The sequence below is a fragment of the Molossus molossus genome, unplaced genomic scaffold (genome assembly GCF_014108415.1).
Source record: "Molossus molossus isolate mMolMol1 unplaced genomic scaffold, mMolMol1.p scaffold_m16_p_16, whole genome shotgun sequence".
Classification (NCBI taxonomy): domain Eukaryota; kingdom Metazoa; phylum Chordata; class Mammalia; order Chiroptera; family Molossidae; genus Molossus; species Molossus molossus.
In genome coordinates, this window is record NW_023425351.1 from 71,756,707 (window position 1) to 71,784,238 (window position 27,532).

The following is a 27,532-nucleotide window of genomic DNA, read 5'->3' on the forward strand; positions in this document are numbered from 1 at the left end:
TGAACTCCATCCGTGGAGGGTGGGGCGGGGCTGCAAGTTCCCAGCTTCTGATCACGCTGGTCTTCCTGGGGACCAGGCCCGTCCGGCGACAACCCAGGAGCCCACCCAGCACCACCGCTTTAGAACAGAAGGTGCTCCTGTGGCCAGGACCCCAGGGATGGAGGGGCTCTGTGTCAGGAGCCAGGGGCAGGACGCGTACCTATTTCCCAGTCACACTCAGCCTGCCTTGACCAACGCCCCAGGCAGTCCCCTTCCTAACCCTGCCCCCAGGATCCTGTGGGACCTCAGTGTCCAGGGGACCCCGGCTGGAGCGTCCATCCTCCCGGGAAGGGTGGGTGCTGACTCCGGGGTGGAGGACACGCAGGCCAGCTCGCTCGTCCGCCCCAGGCTGGGGAGTCTCTCTCTCCTCCAGGTCCCCTGAGGACTTCAGGGCCAGAGTCACTGTGGCAGCGCCCCTCACAGCTCCCTCACTGCCCAGGGACCCCACTTCCCAGACCATGGCTTGTGCTCAGGCCTGTCGCAGGCTTCGCTGCGAGACCCTCTGACTGAGACTCTTCCTGGGCCAGCGTCTGCCCGGAAGCCAGGCGTGGACAAGGCCCTGCCGCCCTCCGGCCCTGGACGAGGGAGGTGCCGGCTCGGGAGAGCCCGGTGCTGGGGCAGAGGAAGGGCCACCCTGGCAGCTCTGTGCCATCTGAATAAGGCCCTTCTCCGGGCAGCATGGCCCTGCCCTCGTCTGCCCCCAGCGGGCGCCTGTGGGCAGCAAACGGCCTGCAGACCACAGCGGGCCTAGCCTGGGAGGCCTGGGCACGGCGCAGAGCCCAGCGGGACTGTGAACATGGTCACAGGGTGAAGAGACTGCAAGGGGCCGAGGTGGCCAGAGCCACCGTGGGGGCTGAGGACAGAGGTGGGGGGCTGGGGCCAGGCCCCAGGAGCACACGCATGGGGGGGCTGCGGGGTCCCAAGGACAGACGACAGACCCAGCCCTGCAGGCCATGAGCCGTGTGCCGCCCCTGGACAAGCAGATGCGTGGAGCCAGCAGCCGGCAGGAGCCAGGGAGCCTTTATTGGAGAACTCCCCACACACAGGCCGTGCCCCTGCGGCCCAGCCGGGGCAGCCCCAGATCTGGAACAGGGGCCCTCTGGGTGCCCACCAGGCATCACTGCTCCGGACTCCAGGAGCGCCAGCCAGGGGGTCTCCCCAGGCCCCGCTGGGCTGTGATCCCAGGGTCACAAGGGCAGGACAGGTGCAGGGACCCCGGCCCCGGGCTGGTAGGTGTCGCCTTCGGGTTGGTCAGCATCGGCCTTAGCGCAGGCTTCAGCGGAGGGGCCGCAGTGGGCAGTGTGGCAGGGCTGAGGCTGCACGTCTGGGCGCACCACACAGCCCAGAAGGGTGCTGCGGAGGACCGGGATGAGGGGCGGGGCGGGGCAGCAGCTGGGAGCTGCAGCGGAGGCCTCTCGGGGCAGGGCCCGGGGGGCGCTCAGGCCCGGCCCTCCAGGGCCCGCACGTGCACGCTGGGCAGGCAGAGCCAGGACGGCGGCAGCTCCTTGCGGGTGCTGTCCTCGTGGAAGCGGATGTGCAGGAAGAAGTCGCCCGTGTAGAGGAAGAGGAGGGCCCCCAGGCAGGCGGACTGGCCCGAAGGCTGCACCTGTGGGCAGGAGGCAGCAGGGTCAGCTCGGAGCAGCAGGGACCAGAGCCACCCAGAGACCTGGAACCTGCCTGGATGGGGGGGGGGTGCTCAGGCCTGGCTGCAGGCGGCCCCAGGCATCACTGCACCCCTCTCAGCCTCAGCTTCTGTCTGAGGAGCTAACAGCACTTCCCTCCGAGGGCTGCTCGGGGTTCAGGTGGTGGGGTGGTTGGGGTGAAGGAGCCTTTTGCAGTAGGTGGAGCCTGAGGGCTGTGCCAGGCGCAGCCGGCAGGTGGGGCCAGGTGAGCTCTGACTTCCAGCTGCTCTAGGCCCCCCATTCGCCTTATCTCCTGAACGCCACCCTGGTTTTGCTCCCAGGACTCAGGATGCAAGAAGTGAGCTGTCTGAGGCCTCAGGGCGAGTCGGGCGGACAAGGGTCAGCACCGCGGGCTGGGGGCAGTGGGACGTGACCCTGGGGCCGCGGGGACCCCAGCACCACGCACCGCGCCCAGGTAGAAGGTGCTGGAGCCCACAAAGGAGACGGCTCTGTGCAGGTCGTAGTTGTGTGTGCCATTCTGGTGGTCCTGGAAGGGGACCACGGTGAGGGCGAAGGGCCCCACGCTGCGCAGGCTCCGGTTGGTCAGCCGCACCTCCAGGCGTATGGGGTCACCCACGCGGCAGGCTGCGGCCTCGCAGTCACATGGCTGTCCGTCCACCAGCACGTCTGCAAAGGACAAAGGGCACGCGACGGTCAGGGACACGGCCTGGTGGCCTCCCCTCACCTGTGCTCATTCATTCTCTCAGCCCTCGCCCTCCCCAGCCGCCCCTTTGCCACCCAGGGGAGTGCAGTCTGCGGGGCAGGTCCCTGACTGACAGTCCCTGTCCCCACTGCCCACAGGGACATTTCACACTTAGGGCGCTTCTTCGGGCCTTCCTCACCTGGTAGGGGGCTGTGATGGGGAACATGGGCTCACAGAGAGGTGCTGATGCCACTGGGGACAGACACAAGGGGGACCAGTCCTCTCAACACCTCCCGCCACTCTCCGGGAGGGCTGCGGGCTCCGTGGGGCCCGGGCCACCAGGACCCAGGCTGTGCCGGCCTCAGAGAAGAGGCGCGTGGCGGGAGGAGGGGAGCCTCAGTCTGGAATCCCACCTCCTGAGCCCAGCAGGGCGGCTGCTGGACACCGGCCACCTGTGCCTCCTCTGCCAGCAGCTCCCTGAGCTGCACCGGCTCTGAACAGGTCAGACTTCACCCCAGAAAAGCTTCCAGCACCCTGAGTCTGCTGTACCAACGGGGTGGGGGGCTGAGCAAAGTAAACCCCTCAGAGGTGTTGGTGTCCTAGTGCCTGGACCCCGGGAATATGTGCCCTCGCATGTGAAAGTAGCTTTGCAGGCTGGACCAGGGGTCTGGAGACAAGAGAGGCCCCGGAGCATCCAGGGACCTGCTGTAATCACAAAGGTCCTTGTGAGGGAATCGGGAACAAGAGCGTCAGAAAGGCCCCTGGGCGCAGAAGCAGAGGGAGGCTGGAAGGAGGTGCTGGCTTTGCAGGGGGCTGGGGGGATGCGGGCCCCCAGGGCGGAGAAGGTGCAGGGAACAAGAGAGTCAGAAAGGCCCCTGGGCGCAGAAGCAGAGGGAGGCTGGAAGGAGGTGCTGGCTTTGCAGGGGGCTGGGGGGATGCGGGCCCCCAGGGCGGAGAAGGTGCAGGGAACAAGAGCGTCAGAAAGGCCCCTGGGCGCAGAAGCAGAGGGAGGCTGGAAGGAGGTGCTGGCTTTGCAGGGGGCTGGGGGGATGCGGGCCCCCAGGGCGGAGAAGGTGCAGGGAACAAGAGAGTCAGAAAGGCCCCTGGGCGCAGAAGCAGAGGGAGGCTGGAAGGAGGTGCTGGCTTTGAAGGGGGCTGGGGGGGTGCGGGCCCCCAGGGCAGAGAAGGTGGAAAGGTCTCCCAGTCCAGCTGCCTCTCAGACTGAAAAAGCCCCTGTGCGTGTCCCTACCCCTTCACGTCCTGATGACCCTCCACAGTTTACCTGAAGCTGCCTTGTTTGCCCATCTGTTTACCTATTCGGTGCCTGTGAGTCTCCTCCGGGGAGCTCCAGAGCTGGCATGGCCTATGCCCCCGATGCCCACACTGGCACACTCTCGCTCCAGTTCATGTTCATGATGGACAGATGAGTGCATGAGTGAGCAAATGAGGGAGGGAGGGGGGGAGGGAGTGAATGAGCAATGAGTGGGCTTTGGGGCCCAGGCGCCCTGCCTGCCCCCTTCAGGGCCATCACCATCTGTAACCTGAGGGCTCAGGGATTAGGACAACCACTTCCTGGCCCTGGACCTGATCACAGCAGACTCCGAGGGCGAGGCTGTTTATGCAGGAGAATCTCAGGTAAGACTCTCCCAGGAGCAGATCCGCCCCTTCCCTCAAAGCACTGAATCGGCCACTGTCCGTCTTCTGCCCCCCGCCCCGGCCTGACTCTCCTTCACTCTCCACACTAGCCAGAGTCACGGACTTAATCTTGTCTGGCCCAGAATCCTTCCGAAACCTCTGCCAGGTTGTGCTGCAGCAGGCGACAGAAACACAGCTATAAATAGCAGCCACGGAGGGCAGGGCCTGCGGGGGCCCACTCTGAGGAGGGGAGGAAGCCTCGGGGGCCACCTGCCCTTGGCCAAGGGCGGCCACTGTGGGCGGGGTCCATGGGGTGCGGGAGCTCCAGTGGGTGGCAGACAGGCTCCTGAAGGGCCCGCGCAAGGCGAGCTTGGGCCGGGCCCTCAGTGTCCAGTTCGCAGGTGAACGAGTCGCGGTGCGGAGGGGGGAGCCCAGGAGAGCGGCACCCCCCAGGTAGAGCCTGCACAGCACTTCCTGTGATGGAAGGAAACACTCCGTCCCCAGGCATATGGCCGCATGCAAACGGCTTTTCCGTGGAAGAGGAATCGCCCGCGCGTTTCTTGCTCAGCTAACTTACCTGACAGTCTGTTCACTTGCCCCTAGCACAGGGCGCCCAAGGCCGGGCAGGGAAGGTTTAATTTTCCCCCCGAGCTCAAAGTCCCCGTGAGGACACCCTGCCCACCTCGCCCACGACTCCCCTTTCCCAGCCTTTGGTGACTAAAGGAAACAGAATGGCTAAGGTGCAAATATCTAATTTTGGACAAGAAAATACAGGCTTAAGTACGATGCAGGAGGGTGCGTGAGGTGAGCTCTGCCCAGCAGCTTCTGCTGAAGCACATTTAGGTTTTAGATTTCTTGGGGCACACGCATTTCTCTCGTCTACCTAAATATGGAGGGAGCCTAAATTTCAGAGCCCACTTGACCCCAGCAAGGCCTGGCTGGGAGTTCACCAAGGGGCTTCACTCCTTCGATGAGGTCAAAGAGGTTCCCGTGGAAGCAAAACAGCGGAGACCCGGGAGGCGAGGGCAGAGCTGGGCCGGGCCCCGGCTGGCAGAGACCCGGGAGGCGAGGGCAGAGCTAGGCAAGGGCAGAGCTAGGCCGGGCCCCGGCTGGCAGAGACCCGGAAGGCGAGGGCAGAGCTCGGCAGGGCCCGGCTGTCCCCGAGCCTCACCCTCTTCCCTGACGACAGCCGTCCCTCACAGAGCCAGCATGACACCTCGTTATTTCCAATAATCCAGTCAAAAGAGGTGAACTTTCTCCAGTGCCAAGGTAGCAAGTTGCTCGGTACTCCACCGACCCGAGCACGTTTCCCTCTGTACCAGTGAGCCAGGTAACTGGCCTTTCTCTTTGGCCGTTAGGAAGCTCAGTGCCGAAAGTAGAGCAGTCTAGTGTCCAGTAGCCATGTTAGTCCCCCACCCCCAACACACACACACACACACTCCTACTAGTCTCCACCAACTATGTCAAATAGGTTCCTCTTAGCCCAGGTGATTTAAATGTTATTTAGCTACTTCATCGTATATGCAGAGTTTGGAAGAGTCTAGAAGAAGGGACAGGGCCCAGGAGGTAGGGTGACAACATTCTGAGCAAGGGTCTTTTTTTGTTTCCTTATTGATTTTAAAGAGAGAGGAAGTGAGAGGGAGAGAGAGAAACATCGATGAGAGAGAACATCAATGGGCCACCTCCTGCATGTCCCCCACTGGGGATCGGGCCGACAACCTGGGCATGTGCCCTGACTGGGAATCGAACCAGCGACTTCTTGGTGCAGGGTAGACACTCAACCACTGAGCCACACCAGCTGGACCTGAGCCAGGGTCTTAGGCAGAGGTAGTGTCAAGCCTGGGGAGGTGGGCTCCTCCCCACCGCTCAGCCCCCACCTTCTGAGCCTCCGGCGGTGCTGGACGGTCTCTGGGGGTGAGCTGGCCCAGAGAGACGAGAGGAGAGTGACCGGCAGGGAGAGGCAGCCTGCAGAGCGTCCAGCCCAGCCCCAGCCCCGAGCCAGAACACAGGCTCTCTGCCCCTCCTCACGGGGCGTGCACTGTCAGGGCCCTGCTCCGGGTCCACCGCAAGCCTGGCCTGGGGCAGTTATGGAGGTGGGGGCCGGTCCACGAACAGGGGCCTCCTGCTCAGGACCAGGCAGGGAGGCTGCTCCAGACCCACACGTGCTCCTGCTCCTCAAGTCGGGAACAGCCCTGAGGAGCTGTTTGGCTCTTCTGGGTAAATAATTTACTTTTACAACGTTTCATTAAAGATTAAAGGGAAGTAAATTAAAATTAAGGCGAGTTGGAGAGGAGACCGTGCCGCCTGTAGTTCACTGTGGAGAGGCTCTCTGGCTTCCCCACTTGTCCACCTCCAGCTGGCCTGGCAGGGGCACCCGGGGAGGGGGCCGATGGAGGGGAGCGCAGGAGAGGCGCGGTGAGCACGCAGGGCAGCAAGGGTGGTCCCAGCAGGCAGGTCTCGGCTGCGTCTGGGCATGGCCTGTGGGTGCCCATGGACGGTGGTAAACCACTCCCTTCAACAACGGGAAGAAACACACATGGCCGACACCACATAACCTGCCTGTGGACGTGCCCACCTCCAACACACAGGTGCCCACGGCAGGGCCAGCTGAGCCCCTTCAGAAGCCAGAGCTGCTGCTTCCTTGTCTGAAGATGGAGTGAGGCAGGGCCCCGCCACTGGGTCGGTGCGTGGGCGGAGGGCTGGTATGTGGAGGGGAGGCTGGTGCGGGAGGGAGGGTTGTGAGGAGAGGGGGCTGTGTGCTGGGGGAGGGAGCTGCGCACGGAGGGCGGGCTGCGCGGAGGGGGGCTGCGCGGAGGGGGGCTGCGCGCGGAGGGGAGCTGCGCCGCGGAGGGGAGCTGCGCGCGGAGGGCGGCTGCGCGGAGGGGGGCTGCGCGGGAGGGCGGGCTGCGCGCGGAGGGGGCATGCGAGGGAGGGGGCTGCGCGGAGGCGGCTGAGCACGGAGGGCGGGCTGCGCGCGGAGGGCGGGCTGCGCGGAGGGGGGGGCTGCGCGGAGGGGGGGCTGCGCGGAGGGGGGCTGCGCGGAGGGGGGAATGCGCGGGAGGGGGGCTGCGCGGGAGGGGGGGCTGCGCGGGGAGGGGGGGACTGCCGGGGAGGGCGGGGCTGCGCGGGAGGGGGGCTGCGCGGAGGGCGGCTGCGCGGAGGGGGGCTGCGCGGAGGGGGGCTGCGCGGTAGGGGGGGCTGGGCTGCGGGAGAGGGCGGCTGCGCGGAGGGCGGCTGCGCGGGAGGGGGGCTGCGCGGAGGGGGGCTGCGCGGGAGGGGGGGCTGGCGGCGGGCGGGCTGCGCGGGAGGGGGCTGCGCGGGGGCGGGCCTGCGCGGGAGAGGGCGGGCTGCGCGGAGGGCGGGCTGCGCGGGAGGGGGGCTGCGCGGAGGGGGGCTGCGCGGGAGGGCGGGCTGCGCGGAGGGGGCTGCGCGGAGGGGGCCTGCGCGGAGGGCGGGCTGCGCACGGAGGGGGGCCTGCGCGGGAGGGGGGCCTGCGCGGAGGGCGGGCCTGCGCGGGAGGGCGGGCTGCGCGGGAGGGAGAGCTGCGCGGGAGGGAGAGCTGCGCGGAGGGGGGCTGCGCGGAGGGCGGGCTGCGCGGAGGGGGGCTGCGCGGGAGGGCGGGCTGCGCGGAGGGGGGCTGCGCGGGAGGGGGGCTGCGCGGAGGGGGGCTGCGCGGGAGGGCGGGCTGCGCGGAGGGGGGCTGCGCGGAGGGGGCCTGCGCGGAGGGCGGGCTGCGCACGGAGGGGGGCCTGCGCGGAGGGGGGCTGCGCGGGAGGGCGGGCTGCGCGGGAGGGGGGGCTGCGCGAAGGGGGGCTGCGCGGGAGGGCGGGCTGCGCGGAGGGGGGCTGCGCGGGAGGGGGGGCTGTGCGGAGGGGGCCTGCGCGGGAGGGGGGCCTGCGCGGAGGGCGGGCTGCGCGGGAGGGCGGGCTGCGCGGGAGGGAGAGCTGCGCGGGAGGGAGAGCTGCGCGGAGGGGGGCTGCGCGGGAGGGCGGGCTGCGCGGAGGGGGGCTGCGCGGGAGGGCGGGCTGCGCGGAGGGGGGCCTGCGCGGGAGGGGGGCTGCGCGGAGGGGGGCTGCGCGGGAGGGCGGGCTGCGCGGAGGGGGGCTGCGCGGAGGGGGGCTGCGCGGAGGGCGGGCTGCGCACGGAGGGGGGCCTGCGCGGAGGGGGGCTGCGCGGGAGGGCGGGCTGCGCGGGAGGGGGGGCTGCGCGAAGGGGGGCTGCGCGGGAGGGCGGGCTGCGCGGAGGGGGGCTGCGCGGGAGGGGGGGCTGTGCGGAGGGGGGCTGCGCGGAGGGGGGCTGCGCGGAGGGCGGGCTGCGCGGAGGGGGGCTGCGCGGGAGGGCGGGCTGCGCGGAGGGGGGCTGCGCGGGAGGGCGGGCTGCGCGAAGGGGGGCTGCGCGGGAGGGCGGGCTGCGCGGGAGGGCGGCTGCGCGGGAGGGCGGCTGCGCGGGAGGGGGGGCTGCGCGGAGGGGGGCTGCGCGGGAGGGGGGGCTGCGCGGGAGGGCGGGCTGCGCGGGAGGGCGGGCTGCGCGGAGGGGGGCTGCGCGGGAGGGGGGGCTGCGCGGAGGGGGGGCTGCGCGGAGGGGGGCTGCGCGGGAGGGCGGGCTGCGCGGAGGGGGGCTGCGCGGAGGGCGGGCTGCGCGGAGGGCGGGCTGCGCGGAGGGCGGGCTGCGCGGAGGGCGAAGGAGCCCTGGCTCTCCTCACAGCGATGCACTGACAGGTGTAGGAGCCTCCAGCACCCATCCAACCACACTCTAGCCTTCCAAAGGGAACCGGGAACCGGGCAGGGTGCTGACGCACCCAGGGCCACACTGTGATTCGTGTTGGTGTGGGCACAGGAACCAGGGCCCCTTCCTTCCCAGCGGGGACAGAACTGCTTTCTGCAGAAGGAACACCTTGCCTGCTGGGGACAATGCCTCTATTAAGTTCTCTGCTTCAAGCTTCTCTTCTTGGACAAGCACTTCAGACAACCGGAGATAACCCAGGAGAAAGCAGGAGGGAGGATGGAAACAGGCCTGCTGGCTGGTGGCATTATGCAGAGACATCCTCTGAGAACAGCAGAGAATTTAAAGTGACTCGTCTGTCCCCAAGCAATGTCTACCTTTTCAGTCTCTCATTTTTCATTTCTCTCCAGCCTTTCTAAACAAGTAAAGATTCCTGCCACCCAGGCAGGACCCTCCACTGCTCCAGGGGCTCAGCGCCCAGCCTGCCCTCGCCACACAGTGCCACCCAGCCTCAGACCTTCTCCCCTGCAGGGTCAGGTCACAGGCAGGGGAGGGAGCACAGAGAGGGGCCCCGCAGGTGTGGGAAGAGGCTGTGCGGTGGGTTTCATGCCACCGGACCTTTGCACAGATGACGTATTGCCTCTGCCTCGGAGCCGGCCTGTCTGCCTGTCCAGCTCGGCCTCACCTCCCTGGGAAGCCTTCCCTGCCCGTACCTTGGTCTCTGAACTCAGCACTCCGCATTTCCCTGCAAGGTGGGGAGTCTGCCTCCACCACAGAGTCCTGAGGGCCAGGACTTGAGCACCCCTCCCTCCGTTCCTGGTGCCCAGTGGCGCTGGCGTACAGAGACCTCCCATTGGCTGGTAGTGAAGCCAGGCCTCCTGGACCGCTGGGTCTGTCCAGTGGGGGAGACAGCCCAGGGGGGAGGCAGGATTTGCAGAGAAGACAAAGTGATGCAGACGTAGAACAAACGATGACCTCAGACTCAGCTGAAGGCATTGCCTCTCCCCTGTGCTCTCTGTGCCAGTGCCTGGGTCGCCCCTCCCGCCATGTCACCTGTCCCCCTTGCCGAGTCCTATGGGCCTTCTCAGAACTCAGCTTGACCAGCACCTCCGGAAGCTCTGGCAGGGGAGGGGTGCTGAGCACGTGGTCTTCTAGGGAGCACAGAGGGGTGACTGCAGCCCAGTGAACACTTGTGAAGGAATACATCTGAGGCCCTCGAAGGGTCGAGGGGATGCGGAGTGGACGGGTGGCTGCGCCCCCAGCGCCCTCTGGTTGGCTGAGGACCTCTCAGCATCAAAGGAGAAGCAGCGCTCACCTCTCGGGCCAACGACCCCGTGTGTGGAAGGGAAATGCAGGGGATGCTCAGAAGCAGCTCGCAAGTGACTGCCTGCTGTGCCGTCCGCTTGATCAGCAGGACAGCAGCTTCAGCCCGAGCAGCGTCCTGGGCAGGGACAGGCTCCTGACACAGGGTTGGCAGCTTTTCCGCGGAGGAGACACAGGACAGCCAGGTCCACCCACACCCTCCGAGGGGCCCAGGGCGAGAGCACAGTGAGGCCTGCCTGCCCACGTCCGAATGTTCGAGAGCTATAGACTGAGCTAACAGAGCAGGACCTGAAACAGTGTTTCCCTCCTGACTTCACACGTACGTCTTCATGAGAACCGAAGGCCACTTTCAAACTGAAAACTTGGGCCCCCTAGAGGTGAGCTCTGGGCTGGAATGCGGCGGTGACCTGGGGAGCCCCATACCCCACTGGCTGTCCCCTCCCACAGGGCTGCCTAGAGCCTTCATTCTGCCCCATGCGGTCAACCACCTCTGGGGCTGGGGACCCCATTCTGGCTCCAGACGCACCTCCAGCAGGGGCAGCTGTGTGGGTGCTCTCCCAATGCAGTGAGCCTGCCCCACCCTGCTCTCCAGGCTGGGCCACCCCTCGGCCCCACAGGGCGCCTGATAGTCACCCTGACCGCAGAGCTGTCCAGCTCCGGCCTCGCTCTCCCAGGCACGGCACTCTGCAAAGCCTGGTGCCATCACCCCTCGGTTCCAGCTCCAAAGCCCTGAGCTCTGCACTCCGCCTGGGCCACGGGACACCTTCCTCTCTGTCCTCTCCCAGTGCCCTTCCTTCTCCACTACGCCCTGGCACCGAGTGCAGACGGAGACCCCGAGAGAGACGGGTGTTCTGAAGGGGGGCAGACAAAGCCTGCCCACCTAGGAAAGCTGGATGCTCCCTCCAGGCCCCACCCTGGGGCAGAGGCCCTGCACAGACCTGTCAGAGGAGGGGGAGGACCCACCTCCACGTGCCCCCCTGAGAGGAGCAGCCACTAGAGGGGTTTGAGGAAGGGCTGCTGCCTTAGGAGCCAAGAAAGCCAAGAAGAATGGGCTGTAATGAGCATATTCAGAGCCGTATGCAAATCAGGGCGCTGGGAAACAGTCTGTTCTCTTAAATAATTTAATCATCTCCACCTCCACCCTCTTCTGAGCAGCAAGTGTTTGCTTAGCAGGCGGGTGGCAGGCCGGCCGAGGTCCCGTGGCCAGAGGCCCGGGCTGCCCTCTGAGCTGTGGAACCTGGCCTCTCCTCACCAGCACGGAGGCTCCTGGGTTACGGGGATGGGGCAGCCAGGAGCCTGCACGGGAGGAAGGGAGCTGGCGCCTTTTCATGAGACCACTGCAGGCCACCCCAGCACATGGCTCCCCGAGAGCAGGGCCAGTTCTCAGGAACAGGACTGGCCAGACTTGCATGCACGCTTTGAGTAGGAGAGAGGCTTCAATTCAACACTAAGTAGGTGCCAGAGACAGCACTAGGCATGTCTCAAGCAACTCAGTTTTGTCTTAATGACCGATCAGCCAGGCTTCAGAGAGAAAAACCCCATGGCTCAGAGAAGTTAAGCAATTTGATGGAAGCCAGCAGGGGTGCTGGGGCTGAAACGTGACTGTCGGAACACAAAGCTCTTGATCATTCGCTACAACCACACGAAGACCTGGTCTCTGGGAGGAATGAAAAAAGATCCACGAATTTATTTAGGAAAACAATTTTTTACTGAAATGCCTTGACTGAGTCATGGGGAACTCTAAATCTGATGGAAGTTACAGCTTGTCTTTCTGACAGCTTGTCTTTCCCACCAGAAATTCATTAGGTCCATCCTTCCATCCATCCATCCACCCTTCCACCATTCATCTATCCATCATACATCTTTCATTCATCCATCCATCTAGATATCCAGCATCCATCCATCCATCCATCCATCCATCCACCCATCCATCCATCCACCATCCATCCACCATCCATCATCCATCCACCATCCATCTACCCACCCATCCATCCATCCATTTATCCATCTACCATTCATCCATCCATCCATCATCCATCCATCTAGACATCCAGCAACCATCCATCCATCATCCATCTATCTAGACATCCAGCAACCATCCATCCATCATCCATCCATCTAGACATCCAGCAACCATCCATCCATCATCCATCCATCTAGACATCCAGCATCCATCCATCATCCATCATCCATCCACCATCCATCCATCATCCATCTACCCACCCATCCATCCATCCATTTATCCATCTACCATTCATCCATCCATCATCCATCCATCCATCATCCATCCATCTACCCACCCATCCATCCATCCATTTATCCATCTACCATTCATCCATCCACCATCCATCCATCCACCATCCATCATCCATCTACCCACCCATCCATCCATCCATTTATCCATCTACCATTCATCCATCCAGCATCCATCCATCTAGACATCCAGCATCCATCCATCATCCATCATCCATCCACCATCCACCATCCATCCATCCACCATCCACCCACCCACCCACCCATCCATCATCCATCCATCCATCCACCATCTATCTACCATCTATCCACCCACCTACCCATCCATCCATCCATCCACCTACCATCCATCATCCATCTATCATCCATCCATCCAACCATATATCATCCATACATCCATTATCTATCCATCCATTACCGATCCATCCATCACCCATCCATCATCTGTCTATCCATCCACCATCCATTGATCCATCTACCATCCATCCATCATCCATCCATCCATCATTCATCAATCCATCCACCCACCCATTCATCCATCCACCATCCATCCATCCACCATCTATCCATTCACCCGTCCATCTATCCATCTATCATCCATCCACCCACAACCCGTCCATCCATCATGCATCCAGCAAATGTTCTCAAGGAGCATCTACCATGCCCCAGGCACTGTGCTAGGTTCTGGGAACAAAACCAGTCCCTGATTTCAAAGCTTATTCTTGGTAGAAGAGGAAACCAGCAAACTCGTGAACACACGTGCACACATCCTTACATGTACCAGTCAGTCAGGTACTAATTAGTCAGCAAGGGGTGAAGCAGGGGTCAGGGGGAAGATTGTCAGGGACGGTCTCTGGGAGAGGGCGACATTTGAACCAGGTCTTGGAGGAGCTGGACGTACAGCCTCTCGGGGAACGTGTGCTGGCCAGAGGGAGAGCCGGGACGCAGCCCAAGCACACGGGCCAGGGTGCAGTCAGCTGGCTTGGGAAGGCTGCGGGGGCAGGGAAGCCCTGCTGGCTATCAGGTGGGGCAGAAGCCCTGCAGGGAGGTGAGAAGAGGGGACAGGGGAGCTGACGTGTTGTGCGGGCTCACGCGGGCTGCTGTGGACAGAGCAGAGTGCAGTGGGCCAGGAGAAGACCGCTCCACAGGCCAGGGCCCCAGAAGGACATGCGTGCCAACTGTGTGCAGGGGTTTGCACTTCCCTGCACACGGATGTGGGGGGGGTCCAGAGCTCTCCTCCCGTCCCCACAGGCTCTGGGCCCCAAGGGACTAACAGCCAGCATCTTAAAGGAGGTGTGACCCAGGCAGGAGAGGAGAGTGCGGGCCGGAGAGCATGGAGCTGAGAGGAAGAGACAGGAAAGGAAAATGGCGCTCGAGGTCCCCGGGTCAGGTCCGGCCCGCAGCAAGCGCGGCTGGAGACACTCGGCAGGTCTGAGGCCTCTGAGGAGGATGAGGAGCCGCGGGCCCAGGTCAGAGCCCGCAGCAAGCGCGGCTGGAGACACTCGGCAGGCCTGAGGGCTCTGAGGAGGATGAGGAGCCGCGGGCCCAGGTCAGAGCCCGCAGCAAGCGCGGCTGGAGACACTCGGCAGGCCTGAGGCCTCTGAGGAGGATGAGGAGCCGCGGGCCCAGGTCAGAGCCCGGAGGCCACAAGCCAGGACTTCAGGAGAGTGTGAGAGGCAGGACGTCCTCGAAACGCAAAGCCCACGTGGGCTTCTGAGCTGTCCCTGAAACAGCTTCTCCGCACAGCGGGCTTGTCCACCAGGCCAGCGCACGCGTGTCCCTGCGCTGCTCCCATGGGGGCCCTAGAGGGGCCCAGGGAGACATCGGCCTGGCCAGGATGCCCAGGATCCCGTCTGGAACTCAGAAGCCAGCCACAGCCCCTTTTGAGGACAGAAATCTGGCTGGGAGGGCTCTATCCCCAAAGGGTGACAGTCACCAAGCAATTTTCCCTGTACCACGGGCCGACGCTCCAACCGCTGAGCCAAACCGGCCAGGGCCCAAGCAATTTTCATAGACACAACATCCCACACAAAGCAACCAGCAATGGGGTGTTTTGCCTATTTTTTTTCCACAAGGCCTTGGGGAGCCCGTCGAATCCCTTTGGCCCCAAATACCAAGCATGAGAGGCGCTTCAGAGACCTGGCTCAGCCTGCCTGCCCTCACGAATGTGTATCTTTGGGCAAGTCACCCCTCGGGCTCTGCCCCACCTGTGAAGCCAGGGAGCCCCGCAGTCCTGGGGCCCTGGCAGCAGCCCGGCAGCCCTGCGGCCGTGGCCTGGGCCCAGCCTCTGCCCTGCCAGCCGCCAGCCCCAGAAGAGTGGGCGTGAGGGCTGCTCTCCACGCCGGGGCCTCCACGGGGCCACAGTGACTGTGCAAACACAGCTGTAGCCTGCTAGACCCTTCACCAAATCCGCACTGACCTCGGGGCCAGGCTCTGGAATCAGACCGACATCGAGTCAGGCTTGAGGCCCACCACCAGAGGGGCCTCGGAGAGGACACGCCGTCGGGGGCGCTGCTTCCTTCTCTGCGACGGGCAGCCCGGCACGGTGGGCACCTCGGCACAGAGAGAGCCAGGGGCCACGGGAGCCGGACAGTCTAATTTCTACCGCCAACACCAAAGGAGTGGCTGCTGGACTGGCCCAGAGGTGCCCTGTGCCCACCAGGGCCCTTCCCAGGCACAAGGGACCTTGAAGGCTGGGCTGGTGGGCCCCGGGGAGAACTCGGGCAGGTGCGGGTGGGGAGGGAGGAGGATCCCAGATGGAGGAGACGGGGAGCCAGGTGCAGAAGCAGAAAGGTGGGCATGAGCGGCTGCGCCCAGGTTCCACACAGAGACAAGGGCACTGGCGGACGTGGTGCACACTCGGTCAAGGCAGAAACCAAGCCACGAACACCGGCGGGAAACCTTGCCTCGCCAGCCATCAAAGACGCACCCTGGAAGGCGGCTGGGCCTCTCCCTCCTGACCTGGTCGACTGACACAGTTTCTAGGGAAAACGAAAGCTCTTGCTGGCGAGAGTCGCAGGAAATGGACCTCCTCACGCACAGCTCATTAGTTCTAAATGCTGTGACACGGATCGGGGGCCACCTCACGATAAGCAGCAACAGCCTTGGAAAAAGAGATACACGGACTTGGCGTTTCCCCCGGAGACCTGGCCTTGGACCACAGCCTGAGCACCAAGCAGCCACCTCTGGTCCAGCAGTGGAGGGGATGGCACAGAGATGGGGATGTTCGGATACGGGGTTCACGCAGCCCTAAACACCACGCGTCCGATGCGTGTGCACCAGGTGCGAAGAGACAGGGATCATGCCTGCTCAGGAAAGGCAGAGCTACACACTCACATCTGCGTTCTGTCTCTTTCATAAAACACGCAGCGGACCCTTGAACGTGCGTCTGAACTGTGCGGGCCACTTGCACACTGACTTCCTGTCCCGCCCACAGCGCTGACTGCCCCCGTCCCCGTCCCCATCCCACAAGGCGCTGACTGTCCCCGTCCCCAGGACGCAGCGCAGAGCCCCAACAGTGCTTCTCTTCCTGAGGGTTCCCGGTTCCTCCCCCCAGATGACTGCAGTGTGGAAGACAGTCGATGATCCAGACAACTCGCAGGACGCGTGAATGGGCTGTTTGTGTGATTGGTGAGTCTCCGGGCCAACAGTAGGTCGTTCGTAGCTAAGTTGTGGGGGAGTCGGAAGTTATATTTATATTTTTAGATGCACGGATTTCCGACTGAGGAGGTTGGCGCCCCTAAGCCCTATTGTTCAAGGGTCAACTGCACATAGAAAATAATCTGAACAATTGCAAACCAATCTGTTAATAGTTAACATCTCTGGATGATGGGATTATTGTTGATATTTAACTTCCTTGTGTTTACCTATAATTGTGTTTTCCTAATGAGCATGCATTTTTAAAGAATTTGTGGACAGGTTTATGTGAACAGAGAGCTCAAAGCCCGCTTCTATTCTCATCTTTGCGAGCACCTGTATTGAAAGTACCAAATCTAACATTACAGGCTGACTGGTGTCCCCCGAACCCATACACTGGAGCCGACACCTGTCTCTCAGGTTGGAACTGTCTGTAACAGAAGACGAGCCTTTGGAGAGGTGGCAAGTTGAGGTGGGCGGGCTGGGCTGCAGTCTGGCGTGATGGTACCAGCACAGCAGACGGCTGAGGCAGGGGTCAGAGTGGACCCAGGAAGTTCTGGGCACCCTGCACCTAAGCCCAGTGCAGCAGCAGAGCCCTGGCTCAGTGGAGGCAGGGGCTCTCCCGGCACGCCCCCTCGCCCGGCACCCCCCTCACCCTGCACGCCCCCTCGCCCGGCAAGCCCCCTCACCCTGCACGCCCCCTCGCCCGGCACGCCCCCTCGCCCGGCACGCCCCCTCGCCCGGCACACCCACTCCCCCGAAGAAGGCACTGCAGTGTGCGCTTTAAATCAAAGATGTAAGAGGAGAGAGAAGTCTGCCCAGGTCACTGGGGTTGGCACAGTGGAGCTGCAGGGCCCTCGCGGACTATGTAAACCGCCTTCCTTGGGGGGCGGGGGGTGACTGGCTTGAGGCAGACCCTGGAGTGGCAGGTGAGGAGGGCACAGGTCTCCTGATTCAGGTCCCAGGGCCCAGCTTGAGAACCACAGGACACTGGTGAGGTGACCAGAAATGATCTGCAAATCAATGACTCCAGACCGTGTGTGCAGTCAGCTGACCCCGGGGCCTGCAGAGCTGGCCTCACCCTGCCCTGCAACCTTGATCTCGGCCAGGCGTGTCCTGGAACACAGTCCCTGCAGCCCCTCGCCTGCTGGGAGCTGGGGCTGGGAGAGATCTGCCCTGGTAGGGATCCTGATGGCTGCCCGGGTCCCCTGGGCGGAAAGATGACTCAGGTAGCAGCGACGGCCTCTCCGTGCAAATGTAATTATGCTGCGAACAGGCTCAGAGAGACGGCAGGCGCTGCTGCCTCGACGTTGCTAATGGTTATCGACTTGTCCAGCCTGCTCACAGAATCGCTGGGGTCCACACGGAAGCCACACACGTGCGCGTGGCTGTGCAGGGCACCTGTGAGTCAGCCACGGGCAGGTGGGAGGAAGAGGCCCCGACGGAGCAGCCCAGTGACTGGGCACGGCTGGCTCCGTCCCCCTCCCCTCACGGGTACCTGCACGGTCAGGGCTACTCCCCCATTCTGTGAATAATGAAATGGGGCTCAGGGTCCCACACGCTGGGGAGTGGCTGAGCAGAAGGACAGCCCCTCTCTGGGAGGTGAGACTCGGCCCAGCCACTCCCGGCCCTAGAACAGGGCCACGGGGCCCAGACGGCCGTGGTGCCGTTCTCGGTGGGACTGGCATCCAGGCGGGGCTCAGGAGCTGGGGACACGGGAAACCCTTTGCTTCAGGAGAGCTGAAGTCTCCTTGATGGGAGGGTGGGCGTCAGCAAAGATGGTGAGGCAGCCCAGGCTGAGCCTCCGGAGGGACCCTTCCAACAGTCCCCAGACCTCGTCCGTGCCCCCTCTCCAAGGTACCCCATCAGTTCCATGATCTCCCCACAGTCCAGCCTCAGGGCTTCCCCTTCAGGCTGCACCATGACCACCCCCATCACCCTGCTTATCTTCCGATGACACTCAGGTCCCCAGGGCCACAGCTGTGAACAAGAGGGCTTTCCGAGCTGGTTAGCCAAGCAAATGAGGGCTGGCTGGCGGCAGGGGGAAGCCCCCCGCGTGCTCTGACTAGAGGCGAAGTCACTGGGGGTCTGAGCAGAAGAGTAACAGACAGCCTGGTTCAGGGTTCACAGGGTCACTGGGCTGTGATGGGGGAGGCCGTGGGCAGTGAGGTGGAGAGGGGACAGCAGCCTGAGCAGCAGCCAGCAGACATGGGGCGGGGCCAGGCGGGCAGCAGTGGGGCGGGGCCAGGCGGGCAGACATGGGGCGGGGCAGCAGTGGGGTGGGGCCAGGCGGGCAGCAGTGGGGCGGGGCCGGGGCGGGCAGCAGTGGGGCGGGGCAGCAGTGGGGTGGGCAGCAGTGGGGCGGGGCAGCAGTGGGGCGGGGCCAAGCGGGCAGCAGTGGGGCGGGCAGCAGTGGGGCGGGGCCAGGCGGGCAGCAGTGGGGCGGGGCCGGGCGGGCAGCAGAGGGGCAGGTGGACACAAACAGGTGTGCTCACCCCCTCTCACCTTCACACGGCCTCACCGGACCTTGCTGTCCCCTCAACGTGTCACCTGCTCTCGGGACCAGCAGCGTGGGCCTCCTGGACTCACCACTCGCACGGGTTCAGTGCTCCCTCCCCGCGGTCTCCCCAGGCCAGAAACAGACAGAACCGCCTGCCTCTTGACAGTCACCGACGGGGTCGGCGTCTTCCTGTCAACTCGAGAGCGACGCATGCCCGGCAGTGACCGGATGACCGCTTCCCAACAGGGCCTTGGAGGCTCCGTAGGGGAGGAAACCGCGTGTGAGAGAGCTGGGCACTGACCTCAGCTGCCCAGGCCCAGCCCATCAGGACACACACTTTGGGGGTCCCAGGAGCAACTGAGAACACGAGTCATCAACCACAGAGTCTGCCCTCCGGGAGGGACGTGCCCGCGGCCTCCTTCGGCCTTGGGCGGCGCTCAGTACTGGAGCAGGTTGAAGGCTGTGGCTCGGGGGCCAGCAGGGCTTTGGTCCCCCACCCTCCCAGGCCAGAGTGCACATAGGAGGCGCCTTGGTGGACTCCCGAGAGAGTAGCGTCTCTGCACACTTGCCCACGCGGCCATGGCCTGTACAGGGAGGGACCCCGGCAGGACACCCTTCCGGGGTCCCTGGGTAGCTCTCCCTTTGGCTCACTTTTCTGACAAAGTAAGAGAACAGAATATTGGTCTCTGGGGACCAAGAACCGGGCTGCAATTATTCATTCGTTTTGTGCCTTCCTTTCTTGTAAACATTTCCCCTTTTCACAAGCTAATAAATTTGCTTTTCCCAGAAACAGAAGAGGGCCCTTGGCCCTCGCTGGGCACAGAGCGTGTTGTCTGGAGCTAGAAATCACCAGCTGCTCCTGGGCCTGGGCAGCCGGGGGCGGGGGCACGTCTGGGGGGCGGGGTGCCGGCAGCCATGGGAACAGGTCACGCCCCGTGTAGACAAGGCCAGGCCTCGGCCAGCTTGAGCACACTGCTTGGCCATCAGTCCGACAGGCCTGGCACCCCCGCCCATTTTATGGGCTATGGGACGTCAGGAGGGGAGAGGACCAAACCCCAGAGCCGGCACAGGCCTGCCTGACCCCCCCGAGCCAGCACAGGCCTGCCTGACCCAGTCAGGCCCAAGTGTTCTGCCCTGTCTTCACCACCCACAGTCTGTCGTCCGGCCCCAGAGCCTGGGCCTCGGGTGGCCATACATAGGTGGACCGTCCTTCTCTCCATTTCTGTCCCTGCAATGCCCCCCAGAGCCTGAGCCACTCTCTCCTCTCACCGGCACTCCCCGAGGTCCTGGGTGTCAGTTAGCTGCTGTGCAGGCCACGGACAGACAGGAGGACATCGCTGGGCACACTCGGGCAGGACCATGGCTACTTCAGTGGGGATTCGGGATCCAAACACCAGCCCCCCTTGGGTTCCCGGCCGGAGTTCTCCCCACCCCACAAGGCTGCTTGCCCCGTCCCGAAGGCCAGGCCCACTGGTTGGACGACGGGGTGCCCCGAGGGGCTTGGTGAGGCCGGCAGGCTAAAGGGGGACTTTCACGAGACAGGGCTGACCAGCCTGTGCTCTGCGGCCCAGAGAGAGGCCAGCCTAATGGCAAGGTGAAGAGAGATGCCCGTTCCTCACAAGTCAGCATGGCCGTGTACCAAAAGGGGACACACAACAACTCATTCAGGAAACAGGATCGATTACGAAATCCATCTCCTGATCAGGAAGGCAGAGCTGACCTCGAAGTGGCCCTGAACTCGGCCTCCAAAGTGGCTTCCGTCGGGGGTCCTGTCTGCCGCCTCGGTCTGCCTGCGCACGGGCGTGTGCGTGCATGCGTGTACGCACGGAAGCACACGCCTGTGCCGTGGAAAGGCACGTGTGCGAGCTGGCTTCAAGGCCCGGTACAGAGCAGACTCCCAAGCCAACAAAAGTAATTATAAATTTTACTTGAGAATGACCACAGTGTTCCTTCAGGGAAACCAAAAATGATTTTCAGGCCATGAAAGCAAAAGTGCATCACGTCGCCGAGCTCCTAGGCAACGCCCGGCATCGCTGTGTCCCAGAACCACACGCCAATGCGCCGCACCGTCTGCAGCCCTGGGCTCTGCCTCAGCCCGACCCTCAGCTTCCAGCGCCAAGACGGCCTCTGCCTCTGGACACGCCCCTGACCCCTCCCTGTCCCTGCCCCGGCAGCGGTCAAAGTCCAGTCCACTGCCGCCTCCCCAGGGGCTCTCTGTCTCAGGGTCAGACCACGCCCATTCTCCGTGGCTGAGGGTCTCCCCAGACCGCGCGGTGTTCTGCCCGTCTGTCTGCACCAACAGGGCTCTCAGACGGCGTGCTCCTGGGGCACTGCCAGCCGAGCGGGCCTGCAGGTGCCCGCGCTCCACAAGCATCTGCTCGGTGGATGGCGGAGGGCTCCGTTTCCCGTCAGCTTTCCCCGGAGAGTTGTCGGAGCTCCTCGGGTCTGGTTCCCAGGACGCCCACAGAAGGCAGAGCGTGCTCGCTCCAGTCGCCGTGCTCCCTGCTGGCCGGGCAGGTGAACACCTGCGCGTGATCCAAGGAGCGAATGGATGACTTTCTCCTTGGCACCAGGAGCGAGTATCCATCCTGGCCACGAGACCTCGTGTGTGTCAACACGCACTTGGGTGAGACAAGGAAACCACGTCGGACTAGCCCTCCCCCGGCACACATGCACACACACAAGAAACCAAACCCAAGACAGACAAACATATGACACAGTGGTTTCCAGGATACTGGTCATCAGGCAAGAAAGCACAGTGACCCGGAGAGATGGGGAACAGGTCAGCCCTGGGATCGCCGCTCACTTGGGAACGCTCTGCGGCCATCACAGGGGGATGGGGACCACAGGGGGACCCCAAGAGTCCGGGAGCTGAGGGGTGAGCTGGGAGCCCGGGGAGATGAACGCATGAGGGTTATCGGACAGAACACCAGAGGAAGAGAACGGGACCGTGGAGATGGACAGGGGCGGGTCCATGTCATCGCACGTCTGTCCAGACCCACAGGAGGCGCAATCCAAGAGCGGGTGTCCACGCAGACTCATGACGACGACCGCGTGCCCTCTGGCGGGGACACAGGCACTCTCTGCGCTCTCTGCTGTGTTGCTGTGAACCTGAAACTGTGCGTAGAATAGTCTGTTTTCAAAAACGGAATCATGAAGATACCCAACGGCCCTAAGAGAAGGCAGGAGAAGAGGGAAAGGGAACAAAGACCAATTGGGACCAACAGAGAACAAACAGCAGATCACAGACTTAAACCTAAACGCACTCCTGATCACACTGAATGTTCACAGATGTAAATGGGCCCGAATAAAAGGCAGAGACTGTCGAGACAAACACGACACCAGAGCGACTCTGCTGCTCTCCAGAAAAGCATTTTGCGTATCAAGGAGCAAGCAGGTTAAGGCCGAAGGTATGCAGGGAGGCACCGTGCCTTCGGGAAAGCCCAGTTCTGCCAGGTGAGCTGGAGCCGCTCTGTCGGCACCGCAGTGGCCAGCAGGAAGTTAAGAATGTCACTTCACAGCTACCGAGGGGGCAGTTCGTCCAAAGGACTGAGAGTCCTACACGTTTATGGGCCTAGTGAAGAGCACTTCAAAGTCTGTACAGCACCGTCTGATAGATCTGCTGACAGAAACAGAGAAACCCACAACTACAGGGGTCAGACAGGTTGGATGGCTTCATGCCCCCCTCTCCATAATCGACACAAACGTAAACAAAGTCAGCCAGGGCACCAAAGACGTGTACCACACCACCAAACAGCCTGACCTAGTTAACCTGTCTAGAACATCCTCCCCAAACAGCAGAATGCACGCTGTTTTCTAGTGCACATGAAATATTTACCACTACAGACCATATTCTCGACTGTGAGTCTAAAGAGGATTCAAGTACATTCTCAGACCGCAGGGACATTACATTAGTAATCAGTAACAGAAAGAGGTCTGGAAAATCCCCAGATACTTAGGACGTGAACACCACCTTTCCCGATAACCCTCAGGTCAAAGATGAGAGTAAATGGGAAATTAGAAATTATTTTGAACCGAGTGAAAATGAAATAACAAGAGATCAAAATTGGTGAGATGCCAACAGCAACGCTTACCAGAAACTTGATAGCACTAAGCAAGTATTAGAAAAGAAAAGAAGGATCACAAATTTATGATTTTAGCTTCCACTTAAAGAAATTATGACGAGAAGAACAAATTAAATCCAAAGAAAGAAAGAGACAGGAAATTATAAACAGCCAAGTGGAAATCAATGACAAAGAAATCAGAAAATCAATAGAGAAAAATCAATGAAACCAAAAGCTGGTTCTTTGAAAAGCTCGATAGAATTAGTAAACTGATCAGGAGAAAAGAGACCCAAATGATCAATATCAGGAAAGAGAAAGGTGATGTCACTACGGATCCTAGAAACTGTAAAAAGGAAAACAGGAATATGTGAACTAATGGATTCCAATAACTTTAACAATCTAGATGAAATGGATCGAATCCTGGAAAGACATACCAGCAAGTCTCACTAAAAAAGAAATACTCAGAATATTCTTTATCTATTAAAGAAATTGAGCCCAGTCAGTATGGCTCAGTGGTTAAGCGTCGCCCCTGCACCAAGAGGTCGCAGGTTCCACTCCCGGTCAGGGCACATGCCCAGGTTGTGGGCCCGATCCCCAGTGGGGGGCCTGCAGGAGATGCCCGTTCCTCACAAGTCAGCATGGTCGTGTACACGATGTTCTCTCTCATCCATGTTTCTCTCTCTCTCAAAAATATCAATAAAGAAAAAGAAGAAATTGAACCGCAGTCAACACTCTTCTCCGAAAGGAACTCCAGGCCCAGATGCCCGCACTGGCAAACCCTACGGACATGCAAGAAGCAACCGCTCCTGCAGACAGTCAGACCGGGAGCATTTCCCAGCCCACCCTCAGGGTCGGCCCGGCACTGTCCGGAGGCCTGCGCAGACATGTGACCAGACGACTGCAGAAAACATGCCTGACAGACACTGATGAAAATATTCCAACAATTTTGTTAGGAAACCGAATCCAACTATACTAAAAGGATAATGTATCGTTACCAGCTAAAGTCGATTCCAGGAATACCATGTTGGCTTAGCCTCTGAACATCAGTCAATGTGATTTGCCATATTAAGTAATCAAAAATGAAAAAAAGAAAACATATGATCATCTCAGTGGATGTAGAAAAAGCAACTGACACAATCCGACATTCACTCCTGATAAAAACCCTCAGCAAAGCGGGGAGAGGACGCCCTCGGCTCGACAAGGGGCCCCCAGAACCTGTGGACGTCGTGTCCGGTGCAGAAAGGCCCCTCGCTTCCTCCCCAGAGGCGGTGAGCTGACTCGCTCCCCCGTTTCCACTCCGCCTGCCGCCGGAACGAATGAACACACTGCGTCCAGACGGGGAGAAGCAGAGCTGTCCGACCAGAAAACCCAGCGAGTGTACAAACACTGCTGCTAGAACGGATGCCTGAGGGGCTCAGACAGGTCTCAGGGTCTGAGATGAACACACGGCAGTCGGCTGCACTTCTGCACGGTGTGGGCAGAAGTAGGCGTGAGTTCTGCGGTAGAAGCAGCGCAGGCTACGACGGTTACAATCCTTTACTGAACTCCAAAGAACGTCGCTCACAGCTGTCAACTGCCTTTTGACCACCCCTGTATACTAGCAACAAGCTACTGGAAATTAAAATGTTTTTAAGTAATGCCATATACAATAGCACAAAAATAGGATCTTTGGAGAGAGACATTTGACAGAAGAGGGGTAAGGTACACATGGAAGACCATCAAGATGACATACAAAACTCAATCAGATGTTACTTCTCCTCAAATCCATCTATATATTTAATGTAATCCCAACGGAAATCCAGGGGACTTTCACGCATGCGTGTGGGTGTGTGTGTGCATGCACGTGCGTGCGTACTCCACACTGATTCTAACCCCAACGGAAATCCAGGGGACTTTCATGCATGCGTGTGGGTGTGTGTGTGCATGCGTGTGCGTGCGTACTCCACACTGATTCTAACCCCAACGGAAATCCAGGGGACTTTTAGGCGTTTGCGTGCGTAGTGACAACTGATTCTAACTCACAGGAAATGCAGTAGGAAGGATCTGGCAGAGCGCCACCTGACTTGAACTCCCACACAGAGCTAAGACAGACAGACGGACCAATGAAACAGAACACAGCCCAGAAAGACCTGCGCACGATGGACAACGATTTTAACAAACGTGCAAGGTGAAGAAAAGATGGTCTTTTTTATTAAATGTACGGGGGTGGCACTGGTTAATAAGATTATATAGGTCTCAGGTGTACAATTCTTTGATACACCATCTGTATGTTGCTTTGTGTCCTTGCCACCCAAAGTCGAAACATCTCCCATCACCGTATATGTGACCCCTTCACCCTTCACTGCCCCCAGCCCTCCCTCTGGGCACCGCCATCCTGCTGTCTGTGTCTATGAGTGTCAGCTCTGCATCCCACATACGAGTGCGAGCACATGGCTTTAGCCTCTTCTGACTTAGCGTGACGTTCTCGAGGTCCCCCCGGGCTCCACAGTGGCAGTCTCCCGTCCTCTCCCTGCGGCCGAGTCGTGTCCCACGTGGGGATGGACCGCGTCTTCTTCATCAGTCCTCTACCAAAGGCCACTTCGGTCTTTTCAACAAACGGTGCTGGGAAAACCGAATACCCGCATTCGACAACGAACTTCGCTCGATCTCTGTACTGCGTGAAAAGTTAGCTCGGAATGAATCACAGGCTCAGTGTCAGGTCTCAGACGATAAAACTGCTGGAGGAGGAAAATCCCTGACATCGGGTCAGGCCAAGACTCAGATATGGTGCCCAGAGCAAACGGCACGAAAGGAAGAGCGGTGGGCAAGACGCCAACACGAAACACTCCTGGTCTTCGAAAGGCTTCCTCAGAGAACCAGACGAGGTACAGTCTGGGAGAACACACATGTAAACACAAATTCCAATAAGGGACTTTTATACACAATGCTTAAAGAATCCTCAAAAGTCAAGAATAGGAAAATAAACAACCCAGTAAAATAATAGGCAAAAGGTTTGGATAGACCTTTCACCAAAGAAGCCACCCAGATGGCAAACGTGCACACGAGACGCTGACCAACACCACAGGCAACGGGAAGGTCCGGCAGGGAACGTCCGCCCCAGGACAGTGGGAAGCCACTGCGCACCTGTCGGAACAGCGCGGGGGAAAACACAGGCCCTCCAGCGCGCTGGCCACGGGGCCCCATTCACTCTGCTGGGACTGTGGGACAGGACAGCCCTTTGGAAGACAGTGCGTCTGTTTAAAATCCTCACACAGACTTCTACACAAATAGGTGCAGCGGCTTTATCGTTAAAGGCCCCAAACCAGAAGCAGGGCAGTGTCTGTCCCCAGCGATGGACAAGGATGGTTGGGCCCACGACAGAACACGCCCGGCAGTGAGGAGGAACACGCAATGCTACACGCACAGCGATGGCTCTCAGAACAGCTATCTGAACGCAAGAGGCCGGTCAGGGAACACGCAGACCAGCCCGCAGGGCCGGGGGCCAGCGGTGACTGGAGGGTGGCGAGGGGCAGGTGGGAGGCAAGAAGGAAAGTCGGGGCGATAATGGCTTCACCCGTGTATACATTTGTCCAAATTACCAAACTGTGCTTGTGTGTCAACAGACCTCACAGCGCTGACAAACGTCTGGGGACGGGACTCGGCCGGGACACACCAGCGCTCACCCCTCCCGGCCCGTACCCCTTCCACGGAAAAGCACCAAGGGACGGTGAGGAGGCAGGTCCGGCCTCGGGGCAGCTCCTCGCGGCTCCACTCCATGGAGGAGGAAAGACCCCTTTCAGAAGTGCCGGCGCTGCTTATGTCTGTGTTACAGCCGGCGGGGGTGGGGGGAGGGACAGGCCTTGGCTGGACGCCCCCACCGTGGGGGACTTTGCAGTCACCAGTGACTTCCATCCATACTGCACCCTGAAAACAGGCTTGAGAGTGGGGCTCACAGAGGCAGCCTCCTCCCTGAGGTCTCACTGCCAACCCAGAACAGAGAAGGGCTCGCTGGGAGCTCACCTGTCGGCGCATCGAGGGAGGACACTGGTGACTGTCACTTTGTTCCGATGTCTGTCAGGCGAACGTTACGCTGATGGCTGTCCAACGTCAGCGCTCCGCGGTGAGCCTGGCAGCCCGTTCTTGGCGGGTGCCACCTGCCCCTTCCCACACGCGGCTCCCGCCCAGGCCCCTGGGGAGCCGCTGCACAGTGCGATGGGGGCAGCCAGCCTGTGACTCCACGGCTGGGCCCCGAGGCCCGCCCAGCAGCGGGGTGAAACCCTGACTGCCTCTCCCAGGCTCCCGCAGCACCCGCTCAACTGCGCTGCACAAGAGCCTTGCAGGCTGGGTGGCGAGAAGACCCGCCACTGTGGGCACGCACCCTCACGCCCATGGTCCTACTTTGCCGCCAACCGTCCCGGGTCCAGCAGAGGGCCCTGGACTTGGGGTGAGTGGCCCAGGCCCTGGCCCCCTGGCTGCGAGCCCGACGAGCCGCTGTCCCTCCAGAAACTCGTTTCTGCTGAGAACTGTGGCGGCGACAGTGACGTGGCCACAGATACGCCTGCCCTCACAGCGCCCGGCGTGCGGCAGGGCAGCCTCCGCTGACCCCCGCCCCGGCTTCCCACCCCGAGCGGCCACCCCGAGCTGGCATGTGCTGGAGGAGGGTGGGGTGGCGGGTTCGGGTAAAATGTAACTTGCTTTCTTTCCCCACAGGGAAAAGGAGTGGGAACAGGTTTCTAAAAATAGCCTGGCCTGTCAGAACTGTTAAGCGTCAGGCGAGGTGAAGACCGTGCTCGGTGCTCGGGGAGCAGGCAGAGTCCCCACTCGGGGCCTTCCTGCCGCGACGCCCTGCAGCTCGGGGCCAGCCGGCAGTGCACGGTCCCGGGGCCGGGGCCACCCGCAGGCGACGCCGTCACCGCCCGGAAGGACACCTCCCGACAACCCCCACTGGAAGCAATGGTGAGGCTCCCTGGGCCCGCCCCCCTCGGGCACCTGCTTCACTCAAACCCCCCCCTCCCACGACGGAGGCTCAGAGGTGAGGGCCCGCCCAGGGCACCCA

The 27,532-nt window shown here is 61.6% G+C and overlaps 1 protein-coding gene across 3 annotated transcripts in view; it reads right to left on the reverse strand.

Annotated features, from left to right (window-relative positions):
- Positions 1 to 1,469: 1,469 nt before the first annotated feature.
- TRAPPC9 (trafficking protein particle complex 9) overlaps positions 1,470 to 27,532 on the reverse strand; it is a 269,592-nt gene continuing 243,529 nt past the window's right edge. For all 3 annotated transcript variants that reach the window (XM_036263854.1, XM_036263852.1, XM_036263853.1), the window contains 2 exons: positions 2,128 to 2,348; positions 1,470 to 1,645 (listed from right to left, as the gene is read on the reverse strand). In XM_036263854.1, the coding sequence (XP_036119747.1) occupies positions 1,478 to 1,645; positions 2,128 to 2,348 (389 nt within the window). In that variant the 3' untranslated portion in view covers positions 1,470 to 1,477. The remainder of the gene's footprint in view (positions 1,646 to 2,127; positions 2,349 to 27,532) is intronic.